This window comes from Caretta caretta, chromosome 9 (genome assembly GCF_965140235.1).
Source record: "Caretta caretta isolate rCarCar2 chromosome 9, rCarCar1.hap1, whole genome shotgun sequence".
Classification (NCBI taxonomy): Eukaryota; Metazoa; Chordata; order Testudines; family Cheloniidae; genus Caretta; species Caretta caretta.
In genome coordinates this window covers 32,057,789-32,071,765 of record NC_134214.1, presented here as the reverse complement: position 1 = coordinate 32,071,765, position 13,977 = coordinate 32,057,789, and the positions used below count along the sequence as shown (strand labels likewise).

Genomic DNA, 13,977 nt, shown 5'->3' with positions numbered 1-13,977 from the left:
TTGTATCCAAAACCCTCATGAAAGATTGAAAATCACAGGCATGATACTCCTCTCATATAGACATAAATTAGGAATAACTTTACTGAAATCAATGTAATTGAATCACTTGTTACACTATTATGAGAGGAAAATAGGGTCTAACGTCTCTCTCCTTATAAACATCTTCCATTTTGCCAACCTTCTTTCCCCATATGTTGCTAAAAGCCAATGTGTGGACTTCTATTTCATTATTTGTTCTTTCTTTTCACCAACATAATTATTGTAATATGTGTTTCAGAGTAGCAGCTGTGTTAGTCTGTATCTGCAAAAAGAAAAGGAGTACTTGTGGCCACTAGTCGTCACCTTCAGCCCCCAACTAAAACCTCTCCAGTGCATCATCAAGGATCTACAACCTATCCTTAAGGACGATCCCTCACTCTCACAGATCTTGGGAGACAGGCCAGTCCTTGCTTACAGACAGCCCCCCAACCTCAAGCAAATACTCACCAGCAACCACACACCACACAACAAAAACACTAACCCAGGAAACTATCCTTGCAACAAAGCCCGTTGCCAACTGTGTCCACATATCTATTCAGGGGACACCATCATAGGGCCTAATCACATCAGCCACACTATCAGCGGGTCGTTCAGACCGAGTCAATCTACCAATGTGATATATGCCATCATGTGCCAGCAATGCCCCTCTGCCATGTACCTTGGCCAAACCAGACAGTCTCTACGCAAAAGAATTAATGGACACAAATCTGACATCACGAATCATAACATTCAAAAACCAGTTGGAGAACACTTCAGTCTCTCTGGTCACTCGATTACAGATGTAAAAGTCGCAGTATTACAATAAAAAAACTTCAAAACCAGACTCCAACGAGAGACTGCTGAATTGGAATTAATTTGCAAACTGGACACCATTAAATTAGGCTTGACTAAAGACTGGGAGTGGATGTGTCATTGCACAAAGTAAAACTATTTCCCCACGTTTATTTTTTCCCCCTACTGTTCTTCACACGTTCCTGTCAACTGCTGGAAATGGCCCTCCTTGATTATCACTACAAAAGGTCCCCCCGCTCTCCTGCTGGTAATAGCTCACCTTACCTGATCACTCTCGTTACAGTGTGTATGATAACACCCATTGTTTCATGTTTTCTGTGTATATAAAATCTCCCCACTGTATTTTCCACTGCATGCATCCAATGAAATGAGCTGTAGCTCACGAAAGCTTATGCTCAAATAAATTTGTTAGTCTGTAAGGTGCCACAAGTACTCCTTTTTCTTTTTGTAATATGTAAAGTTTTGAAAATAGGGTATAACTTGGCGTAGACTAGAGGAGAGTTTACAGTAGCCTTTGGTCTGTTTTAGTGGCTAGTTTGTCTTTAAATTTAATGTTTAAGAGGTTTTCATCTTAATGAATATGTATATCTTAATCACTGAAAATATATAACAGATTATAATATTAAGGTTACTTTGGCCCTAAACAAGTTGGTCTCTCTACAAGCTTAATTAGAAATTTATAGGCAAAGTGCTGTTAAATTTATATGATAATGTGAAAAACTGTGAAATTTTAGGCAGAGAGACAAATTAGAGGAAATCCTGCGTGGATTAACGCCTCGTAAGAACGATATTGGCGATGCAATGGTTTTCTGTCTTAATAATGCTGAAGCTGCTGAAGAAATTGTAGACTGCATTACTGAGTCATTGTCCATTCTGAAGACTCCTCTTCCTAAAAAGGTATGAAGAATTTCTTTAATTGTACTATGTATAATTAGGGGACCTTTCTCTATAATGGGTGCATGCAGTTAAAAGCATTGTTCCCCATGTTTAAGATGATACTGAGTTTCTGTATTAAAACCAGAGTTTGAAGTTGGCTTTCCATTCTTCTGAAAAGGGCCATTTTGTTCAAGCAAATTCTTATTCTTTCTTTGCCTAGTATTTTTCCATTCAAAACTTTTCACATTTTCCATTCCTTCTAAATTAGCCTTGTGTACGGGGGGGCATAGATGGATGGGAGGTTGCCTTTTCACTGTCTGAATAGATATTGTGAGTTTTCATAAATATGAAAAACAAATCAGAATTCTAATCTTTACCCGATACGATTATACAGCAAATGTATGTACTGAAGTTCTGATGACTGTTCTTGCTGAAAATGATTATAAACATAGAAAAGGAAAGCTGGCATCAAGCTAGTTTAATTTAATTTAAAATAGACCGACGTCTCTTGAATTTGCATGTCTTGTATTTATCCCAAGATATCACAGTATTGTCACAGCATAATTTAAATTTTAAAAAGTTGGTCTTAATTTGGATGCTCTTTGTTGTAGATTGCAAGATTATATTTGGTGTCGGATGTGTTATACAACTCTTCAGCTAAAGTTGCCAATGCTTCATATTATAGAAAATTGTAAGTATCAGTTTCTTACATTCTTTATAGAAATAAAGGAATGTAATCATAGCTTTAAAAGTACATTCATCTAGTTTTTCCCTCTGGATAAAAGGGGCAGTGCAATATTGTATTGTAAATAGGACAGGATAAACCTTACTTCATTGGTGTGGGTATCATTATCGCGCACTCTCATAGTATATAGCATGCTTTTAAAATATGTGGTAAGTTTGCCCTTTTTGCTTGTTTTTTTTTTTCTCTCATGACCATCTTTTCATCTATGCACATGGTTTTCATTGGCTTGAATTTTAGAAGTGACCTTAAGATCCCAGTACCCATTTGCAACAGTTAGGCTGCTGCCTTGAACAACAATTTTCTGTTGTTTTTTCCTTCCATTCCTTGCACAGTTTTCCTCACCTAGCTTCTTAGTTTTCTTCTTACTCTTGTTACCCTTTTGTAGCCTAATTCGTATCAGTGGATCAAATAGTAGCAGGAATTAGAATGATAGGAACAGCTGCTCCTTTGTGACATAGTTTATCACCTCAGTTTCTTATTTTGTGGTCAGTTGTACTGAATTTACTTCCAAATGTGCTGAACTTTTGGAGTGAAAGAGACAATGTCAACTTGAAATCAAATTCATTTAAAAAATACGAGTTGTTAGGAGTTTCAGATATATCTGTCCCTAAGTTTCCTTGCTGAATTTTATTGTTTTACAATCACATTTCTTCTCTCTCATGTTACTGCGTAAAAGGCCCACATAAACAAGGAGAAGCATATTGTACAAGGAAATCATGAAACTGACTATGTATGAAATCCTGTCAAATGCACAAAGAATACAACTGAAAGAATAAAGAAATATTTTTTCCTCCTTTCAGTGATGTTCCATTGTTAGCTCCCTTTCTCTCTCTCTCTCCTCCTTCCGCCTCCACCCCCCCCCCTTCGCCATTTCTGCAATTAGAGTCATGCAGGTGGTCCCTCACACCAATGTGGAGCCCCATTATAGAACTGGGGCTGTTGATGTTATTTGTAATAATAGTATAGCAAGTAAATCTAGCAGACAGAAGTGTCTTTTAAATGTTGACTTTGTCCTTTGAAAATCTGGAAGATCGCTATAGCACAGAATCTAAACTCAGAATTTTCCAAGCACTGTAAGAGGCACAGTATAGAGAACTTGCAATCAGGGAGAGGGAGCAAGCCTTTGTACCCTTTTGCTCCTGGGTTTCCTTGGAGACTTGTTAAAGTTATGGCAGCCTCCTAGGCCGCAGCACTGTTTGGACTCCCCAAAACATTGCAGCCCTCCACTCAGCATGCCCCCGTGTCAGGCTTTATAAGAGAGGCTTATGGCTGGAACAAATTTCACATATGGTATCTGTGTTTGGTTTATAGTTCAGTTCATGGCTACAAATCCTCATGATGAAACCCCAGTGTTTAAAAGGAATAGGTACCAGGTACATGCAGTATGAACTAGATTACAATCCTCATGTTACACTGTTTAATTTAAAAAATGTGTTTAATTCCAGTTTTGAAACAAAATTATGTCAGATATTTTCTGATCTCAATGCTACCTACCGTACAATACAAGGCCATTTACAGTCTGAAAATTTCAAGGTATGTGCATTATTGTTAAATGACATATTGAAAACATGAATTAGTAATATACTTCGGCACAAGAGAATGTGTTCATAAACAAAAGTTGATTAAACCCCCAAACTTCCAAATTAAGGATAGTACCATTTTGAACATGCAAAGTTCCATTTCTGTGTCTTCTATCATAGAAGAATTTAAATTTGTGTTCAAACTGTGTCCTTCTACAAATGTTACTTTAAAAATGCTTAGAAGAAGAAAAACAGCTTTTCTATTAGAAGGTTTTTGCTCGAGAGTAAAGATCAATATAAATGAAGAAAATACAGCAACTAATAGATTAAGTATATACTTAAGGAATTGGGAAAGAAATGTAGCATTTGAGAATGGATTTGTTCTGGTAGGGTCACTTTTTAGTTTTGTATTAGACAATGTATGTTTCAGTGTAAGAAATCTTAATGTGAGAAGAAATTGCCGGATGCAGAATACACAATCTTATTTTCACCCTTTTTGTTTGTTAGTGGTCGATAATTAGACTTTATAAAATCTTAACAGAGAATGGTCATTTGCTACTTTTAAACTAAATTTATTTCTAATTTCTATGTGCAGAAAACATACAGTATTATTTTTCTGTTGAAAATTGATTATGTGCCAAATGCATGTTTTTAAAACTTTATAGTTTTATAGTGCTGTGCTATAAACTTCTGATAATTTTAAAATACCTCTTATTACAAAGTGCTAGTATTTTTCTATTTTTAGCAACGGGTAATGACATGCTTCAGAGCATGGGAAGACTGGGCGATTTATCCAGAACCCTTTTTGATCAAACTGCAGAATATTTTCTTGGGACTTGTAAATATTATAGAAGAAAAAGAAATAGAGGTAAGTGCTTGTCTTAACTAATGCTAAACCTTGATAATGGTGCAACTGGGTTGAAGCAACCAGAAAAAATTGCAAGGATTATTTTGGCACCCGTGATTGAGTGAGTGCTGCTGCTGTTTATGACAGGTTTGAAATTTATGAATTTTGATAAACTTGAGGTGTCTGTTGGCTGCTCAGGCGGCAGCTAAGAGAACTTCTTTCCATCTGTGCCCTGGAAGATAAATGTGACAGTTTCTTTCAGATATGGATGTTGCTACCATAATTCATGCCTTTGTCACTTTCAGACTAGATTACAGTAATGCAGTATATCATGGGGTTACATCCTGAGCTATTTGGAAACTGATGCTAGTGCAGAATGTAACAGGCCATTTACTTTGTACTCTAAGTACCTGGTAGAGCTGACTTGTGAATTTCCAGGTGGAATTTAAGGTGTTGGTATTAACCTTTTAAAGTCTCTCTTCGTCTGCCATAGTATCACAGTTGGAATTAGTGGAGCTACTTGAGCTGGAAGTATCTCAGTTTAAATGAGGGAACTGTTGGTATGTCATTATGCAGGATGGCCTCTGCAGTTTGCTTACCCCCACCTGGGTCTATCAGAGCCAGGAATTGCTTTTGTTTTTTTCCGGGAGAGGAAGTCTGAAGGATGTCTGTGTGAAGTGCAAAAAGAAAAGGAGTACTTGTGGCACCTTAGAGACTAACCAATTTATTTGAGCATGAGCTTTCGTGAGCTACAGCTCACTTCATCGGATGCATACCGTGGAAACTGCAGCAGACTTTATATACACACAGAGATCATAAAACAATACCTCCTCCCACCCCACTGTCCTGCTGGTAATAGCTTATCTAAAGTGATCATCAAGTTGGGCCATTTCCAGCACAAATCCAGGCTCTCTCACCCCACCCCCCCTTTTTTCTTTTTTTTCCCGGGGACACACACACATACACACAAACTCACTCTCCTGCTGGCAGTAGCTCATCCAAACTGACCACTCTCCAAGTTTAAATCCAAGTTTAACCAGAACGTCTTGGGGGGGGCGGGGGGGGAGTAGGAAAAAACAAGGGGAAATAGGCTACCTTGCATAATGACTTAGCCACTCCCAGTCTCTATTTAAGCCTAAATTAATAGTATCCAATTTGCAAATGAATTCCAATTCAGCAGTTTCTTGCTGGAGTCTGGATTTGAAGTTTTTTTGTTTTAAGATAGCGACCTTCATGTCTGTGATTGCGTGACCAGAGAGATTGAAGTGTTCTCCGACTGGTTTATGAATGTTATAATTCTTGACATCTGATTTGTGTCCATTTATTCTTTTACGTAGAGACTGTCCAGTTTGACCAATGTAAATGGTGAAACCTGTGTGAGGTGCCTGGATGTATAATTACAGTGGAATGCACTGTAGACTCCTAGTTGTTAGAACACCCAGAGCATGGGATGGGTCCTTACTGATGTTTTTTTATAATTAAATATATATATGTCCTAAATGAGGAAGATCAAATCACTTGGGGCTAGTAAACAAATACAGGGTAGGAACAAGTCTTTGCATTGCAGCACTGCCAAAATATAGTATACAGGAGTTGGTAACTGAAATATAAATGGAAAGTAGGATTGGTCTTATTGTATTGTGAATGCTAACAATAGAATCAAGAAAACATACAAGCCTGAAGGAAAGTGCTTGCTTGTGCTTACTGTAGTAGAAAGATTATTTAGGAATGGTTAATTATGTGAATATTGCTTTGTGTTGCTACCAAGGAGGGAGACTATTTGCCAGTTGCTCAGTTTAAAGTCTTTCAGGAAATCTTTCACATATCTGAAGTCAGGTGCACAGCTGTGTGTCCTTCAGTAAATTAAGGCATTTGCCTCATGAGCCAAACCTGTACTTTATATATGTGTTTCATCGTCCTTTCCTTTGGATATGGATATTGCAGAACTCTTAAGTAATGTGTGGACAAATTCGAGCTTCCTAGTTTTGTATGAGATAATTTAGTCACTTCTGTTGAAATTACACAGCAGTGTAAGGAGCAAATATCAGTTTAGAGTAATGTGCTAATATATGTACTACCAGGAACACTTTGTTATTTTCTATTTAAGATGTGTTTGAAGCTATAACTTAAAAAAAAAAAAAAATCCAGAAAGTAAGTAAATGTTACCTGAAATGAATTAGAGAAATTAAAGTAAACAATTTAGATCACTCATTGCGCAGCCCCTAGCTGAAGGAATTTAAGTATTTACCATAAATATATTTGCCTACAGGAAGTACCAGATGATCTCGATGGAGCTCCCATTGAGGAAGAGCTTGATGGTGCACCACTGGAAGATGTAGATGGAATTCCTATTGATGCTGCTCCGATAGATGATCTTGATGGAATCCCCATTAAATCACTTGATGATGATCTTGATGGTGTACCTTGTAAGTTCAACTTGTAATTTGGAATTCTAGGTTTCCTGATATACTTAATGCTGATATAGGAGCTTGACTTGAAGAAGTTAATAGCCTTGTTCCTCATTGTAAACTTGAATTTCAAAATGAAGTACACCTAAACATTGAGCAGCAACAAGGAATAAGACAGAGTATGTAACAAATAGAATGTTGAGTTGATGAGTGACTATTTTTAATCTTATGATCTCAACAAAATTAATTTATAATTTGTTGTTTTTAGATTGTAATCTCTTGGTGCAGGGACCATGACTCCCTAAATGTTTGTGCAATGCCTACTGTGGTGGGGCCCCAATCCTGATCCTTTTGGGTGTTAATAGTGATACAAATAATAAGTAAGACGGCACAAGGCACTTAAATATTTTATTAGACTGCAAATGCCCTAATAAAATTCAGAGTTTAAGATCTACTGAGAGAACTTTGGACAATGATTTTCTTAATATTTTTTCCTCAACAGTGGATACTTCTGAAGAGTCTAAAAAGAATGAGCCCATATTCAAAGTTGCCCCTTCAAAATGGGAAGCAGTGGATGAAGCAGAATTGGAAGCTCAGGGTTAGTTTAAAAAAATGTTTAAAATTGAGGCACTTTTGTAAGTAAATTGGAAATTTAATGTTTTACTTATCACTTGGCTGCTTTTCATGAACACTTGTAAGCAAGCTATCTAAAACTATTAATGCAGTTTAAATACCTTCAATGATAATCTCTTCCTTCAGCTATAACTTTCTGTGAAGTAAATTGAGCTTTGTTCTGCATGTTTTTCATACTTTAGTAACATGTCAACTTTAAAAATCTTCCAGTGCCTAACAAATAAATATTGGAAATCATTTAGTGATATACTACAGATTACCTATTCCCAAATCTTTATTCTAAGGCTAAAATTTTTAAAGAACACCCAGAGTTGCATTTTCAAAAGTAATGTAAGTAGTTGGGCTCCTAAGTTCCATTGATTGGTTTTGAGACTTAGACTTATAATTACCTATATAATTTTTGTAAATGGGACTTAAGCTTCTGAAAGTTACTCAGGTGCTTTTGAAAATTTTACCCTAAGTTTGCTGTGTGTTGTCATTAAATAATAAATCAGAAATATATTTAACTATTCTGATGAAGTGCAGTTTTGAGTAAAGATATAATTCGTTTCAATGAAGAGGGGATATTTGTAGTAAACACTGGATGCTACAGAGTTTTTGCATTTTTTAATTTTTACATATGACTGTCAAATTTCAGATGAAGTAACTTTTGTTTATCTTTAAAACTTTCTTATTTTTTCTTCCAGCTGTTACAACTTCTAAATGGGAGTTGTTTGACCAGCATGAAGAATCAGAAGAGGAAGAAAATCAAAAGTAAGGCTCTAAATGTTTCTAGTTTACCCATGTAGGCTTCTTAAAGTTAAGGGCTGCCTTATTGAAGTCTATGGCAAAACTCTTGTTGACTTCAGTTGGGCCAGGATTTTCATCCAAGCTGATGTAATAACTACCTTGGTGTAAGATTACATATTCTAAACCCTTTTCGGGAATTTTTTGAAATTCAGATAATTTTGAAAAATTATTATCCCTCTGATTTAAGAATTCCCCAGTGCATTTGTATATACAGTAGTTCATTAGGTTACAACATTCCATATAACAGTAACGTGTGACTGGCAAACTAAAGCGTATTGATTTTAGTGTAAAGGTCCATTCCAAGCTTGGATTTTGGTAGCAAGGAAATGTCATCTTTATTGAATAAAGGCTATATTTAAAATATTTTTGTTTATGTAAACAGTACAGTTTTGTTTCTAGATTGCTTTGAAAGCAATATTTAACATCATATAATTTGTTACAATTATAGTGTACATATGCATTTTTAACTGTGAGAGACCCCAGAACACAGTCTAAAATGACATCATTTTAACTATTCTGCTTACCCTATGCCAGAGGTTCCCACACTGTGGGGCATATCCCCCCTTGGGGGGTGTATGGAAGAACTTTAAGGGGGACGTGGCTGGGTTCAGGTCAGCCTCCATGGGGGTGCGGGAGTGGGGTGGGAGCGCGACCCAGCTCTGCTCCTGGCCCCACGCCCGGGATCCTGGCTGCCAGCCCCCTTACCCCTGTCTGCATTCACACGCCCACCCCCAAGTCGTGGCCCTGCTCCTGGTCCCGGTTTGGGTGGGGAGCTTGGACAGGGTAAGTGGCGGGCGCGAGGTAAAAAGTTTGAGGACCACTGCCTTATGGCGTGTCTTCTTTAGACCCTTCTTGTTTACAGTGTCACCTGAAAGTGAGAACAAGTGTTCTCATTGCACAGTTGTAGCCAGTGTTGCAAAGTATTTATGTGCCAGATGTGATAAAGATTTATATGTCCCTTCAGAAGCAGTGCAGACCGACGCGTGTTCATTTTCATTATCTGAGTCAGATGCCACCAGCAGAAGGTTGATTTTCTTTTTTGGTGGTTCGGGTTCTGTAGTTTTTGCATTGGACTGTTGCTCTTTTAAGACTTCTGAAAGCATGCTCCACACTTCATCCCTCTCAGATTTTTGAAGGCACTTCAGATTCTTAAACCTGTTGCTATCTTTAGAAATGTCACATTGGTACCTTTTGCATTTTGTGAAATCTGCAGTGAAAGTGTTCTTAAAATGAGGAACATGTGCTGGATCATCATCCAAGACTGCTATAACATGAAATATATGGCAGAATGCAGGTAAAACAGGGGACATACAATTCTCCCCCAAGGAGTTCAGTCACAAATTTAATTAACACATTATTTTTTTGACAAGTGTCATCAGCATGGAAGCATGTCCTCTGGAATGATGGTCGAAGCATGAGGGGGCATACGAATATTTAGCGTATCTGGCACATAAATACCTTGCAGTGCTGGCTACAAATGTGCCATGCAAATACCTGTTCTCACTTTCTGGTGACATTGTAAATAAGAAGAGGGCAGCATTATCTCCTGTAAATGTAAACAAACTTGTTTGTCTTAGCGATTGGCTGAACAAGAAGTAGGACCGAGTGGACTTGTAGGCCCTGAACTTTTTACATTGTTTTGTTTTTGAGTGCAGTTATGTAACAAAAAAAAAATCTACATTTGTAAATTGCACTTTCAGGACAGAGAGAGTGTACTACAGTATTTGTATGAGGTGAATTGAAACATGCTATTTATTTTGTTTATCATTTTTACAGTGCAAATATTTGTAATAAAAAATAATATACACTTTGATTTCAATTACAACAAACAATACAATGTATTTGAAAATGTAGGAAAACATCCAAAATATTTAATAAATTTCAATTGGTATTCTATTATTTAACAGTGCAATTAAAACTGCAATTAATTGCGATTAATTTTTTTGAGTTAATCGTGTGAACTAACTGCAATTAATTGACAGCCCTAGTTAAAATCCAAATTAAAATTTGAAAAGAGGGAGAATATGAAAATGTAGATATGAGCAAGATTTTTAGCACTGCATACCTTTGTTAGTCATTGCTACATTCTGATTTGATCAGTTATTCTCTGTAATAATGTCAGTTGAACTCTTTCAAAAGGAGTTGTATTCAGTAACCCATTAGTGTCAAATAGTATATGTCCAATACTACCTGAAGTTTGACATGTGAGACTTGCATAGAGTTACGTGAACCCATCTAAAGGTTCACTTTCTACTTTGAATCAGAAGACCAGGTGGTAGCTTTCCCAGATATATGATTTTCTTGATACTACGAGACCTCGTGCAGTGTTATAGTTTTTGAGAAGTCTCTGGTCTTTTGTTCTTTAAGTAGTTTGAGAGCATCAATAATAATAATTACAGCATCTTAGACTGCATTATGTGTTGAGCTGCAGCACTCTAGTGGCAAGTTTGGGAATACCATTATACAGTTAGATACTTCTGATGTCTGTTCCCAGGGCTGAGAGAAGAAATGTAAAAACAGAATACTTTTATTTTGTTTTGGAACTAACTACATTTGAAGAAGCAAAAATTGCATCACTTAGATCAATCCTGTAAATAGTGTTGGGTCACCATTTTTAGCTTCATAATTATGAGAATAATTATGAACTAAGTGACTGAGTTCGTATAGTTTTTGAAGCGCTTTGTTGGGATGCATTTAGTGTACAGTGTAAATAACTGAAGCTTAAATGTATGTTTTATATATTAAAAAAAAAAGAGAGAGAGAAAGTATTAGGGTAGCTACCTCATGCACCTGGTCTGTCACACAGTACACCATTAAATTGCAAGTTTAGGTGTATCGGTTAGTAAGATTAACTTACCTAGAAATCTGCAGAAGTACAGACCTAAGACTGTAAGAAGTACAGACCTTTCAATAAGTAAGATTTGTAACGTTCAAGCCAATTATTGCATCAAGCAGATATCTGTATACTAATGGATTCTGTACTCTTGCCCTTTAAAGTCAAGAAGAAGAAAGCGAAGATGAGGAGGATACTCAGAGTTCTAAATCAGAAGAGCAGCATATGTATTCCAATCCCATCAAAGAAGAAATGCCTGAATCAAAGTCATCAGTCAAGTACTCTGAAATGAGTGAAGAAAAGCGTGCCAAACTCAGAGAGATTGAGGTCAGTGTGTTTAAAAAAAATAAAAATAAAATAAATTGATTTATACCAGAAATATAGTTGTTTTATATTTTGAATTAAATAACTCTAGTCCTGCAGTATGGATTCTCCTAAGTTCATTCTATTTTATAGAAGAGTTATATGTACTTAGGAATATCCACCCACAAAAATGCATTAAAGAATGAAAAATGTGGGCATGAAGGGTCACGTGAGGTACAGCCCTATTCTTCAGTTCTGTTGTTTTGCTTTCCTTCCACTCCACCATCTGCCTCAGTTTGCTCCTTGATCCTCCTTTCCCCTCTTCTGGCAAGTAGGCGTGACTCTTGGGCTATTCAGGGACTGTCCGGTCCCTTTGTGGCGCTGTCTCTAATTTTCCTGCTTCAAAGTTTCTTCTCTTTCCAGTTTTTCTTTCTGTCTATTACCGCAGATAGAACAAGTGCTAGAAGTTACTGCTCCAAGTACCAGGGCCACAAAGCAAGGGAAGCAGAGACCACCTAGGCAGGTGGGGAATTGAACTGATGATCTTAGTTCGGCATATAGTACTTGCTCCTTCTCTGTTCCTCCTCCAAGCGGAGTTGCAAGAATATCTGCTGAACTTGGGGAACACAGATTCTCTCCAGCCCCTATCCTCGCACACACCTGTAAGTGGCTGATTGGCTGAAGAGCTAAGTGGGAGTGGAACTAAAGATCCTTACTCAGCATGGGCTCAATCAGCAATGGGGGGCTTTTTGTTGCAGGTGCAATACAAAAATGCAAGACTTAAAACTGCACCATTCTCTCCAACTTTTATTCAGTTTAAAGCCCTGTGAATTGGGCTGTGATACTTGAAAAACTGAGATCTCTAGTGCACTCAGACAATAAATAAAAATGACACTACAAGGCTGTTAAGCCATGTATTGTAGATTCAGCATCTTGTGGAGACAAAACATTATTTATGTTTTGGTTAATGTATTGTATGTGGCATTGCAACCGCTTACCCAACAATCACTACCAAAGCACTATTGTTATATAAAACCAGTATATAAATATACTCCCACGGTACCTTTAAAAGACATGAAGAAATAATATTTTGAGCATGCCAATTCTTAGTTTTTTCCGAATGTGCTTTGATATACACTGTTTAACAGCTCAGATTATTAAAATTAACAGGCCATAATTGAGCATTGTGCCCTCCAAGAGTTTGAAAATTTACCTGGTAAGAAGCAGTTCTGATAGATGAAATCTGAATAATTTGAAAATTTAAATAGAATTTATTTCTGATTCTGCTCTTGGTGGCAATAATCTTGCAAAAAAACCCAACAACAACCCCTCACCCACACACACATTATGCTAGTATAATGAAAGTTCATTTGTAAGCTAGCTTCCAATTTGCAGTAATATTTGTTGTATTACTGTTTGTTGTTAAACTCTGTTCAGTATGGGTATTTGTAATGTACCAAACACCCTTGTGAATGTTGAAGCAAACTGCACGTTGGTTTACTATTTCACGTACTACTAATGTTAACATCATATCTTTAGCAATGGTGCAATTTCAGCTAGCGCATGCATTTGAAATTTTTTTTAAATGATCTCTTACTGTTTGTTCTTGGTGTTAGGTATATTGCCATTTGAATTTCAGACTTCTGAGGTCCTCAAAAAATCTTCATTTTTAGTTTTCAAAGCATCTCAAGAATTGTGTAGTAAAACTTAGATTTTGAACTTTCTGCTTCAGGTCACCACTGACAGAAAACAGTTGAAATTTGCTCCTGATCAGAAGTATATTAAGGCATATTACCATACTTTTCCCCCTCTCACTCTCAGAAATGAACTTTGTAGCCTGACTTGAAAATAGTCTTCACTAAAAATCCCCTCAAAACGATGATGTTTCTAAGCAGTTGTGCAGTCACTTTTCTGGACTCTGCCTTTTGGCCACTACTATGGACCATTGTTTCTTTCAAGACATCCCTTGTTTAGTTGGCCATATTTAAGTTTTTCTCTCTGAATGAATCCACAGGCTGTTGAGTTGTTAAGTCTGGTGCTTTAAGAGGCATCTTATATCTTCCCTATTTTAAACAAAATACTTTACGTTGCTGGTGCTGGCCTAGTTCTTGATGCTGGTTACAGTTTTGGGATGTTCCTCAAGCTACAGTAGAATCTGAGTTTTGAACACTAGAGTTGTTTGCAGAGACAAA

At 36.9% G+C, this 13,977-nt stretch overlaps 1 protein-coding gene across 7 annotated transcripts in view; it reads left to right on the top strand.

Moving 5' to 3' along the window:
* The window catches only part of U2SURP (U2 snRNP associated SURP domain containing), a 72,035-nt gene that overhangs the window by 46,134 nt on the left and 11,924 nt on the right, over window positions 1–13,977 (top strand). For all 7 annotated transcript variants that reach the window (XM_048862956.2, XM_048862955.2, XM_048862954.2 and 4 more), the window contains 8 exons: window positions 1,566–1,728; window positions 2,319–2,398; window positions 3,898–3,985; window positions 4,718–4,840; window positions 7,089–7,245; window positions 7,730–7,825; window positions 8,547–8,613; window positions 11,647–11,809. In XM_048862956.2, coding sequence (XP_048718913.1) covers window positions 1,566–1,728; window positions 2,319–2,398; window positions 3,898–3,985; window positions 4,718–4,840; window positions 7,089–7,245; window positions 7,730–7,825; window positions 8,547–8,613; window positions 11,647–11,809 — 937 coding nt within the window. The remainder of the gene's footprint in view (window positions 1–1,565; window positions 1,729–2,318; window positions 2,399–3,897; window positions 3,986–4,717; window positions 4,841–7,088; window positions 7,246–7,729; window positions 7,826–8,546; window positions 8,614–11,646; window positions 11,810–13,977) is intronic.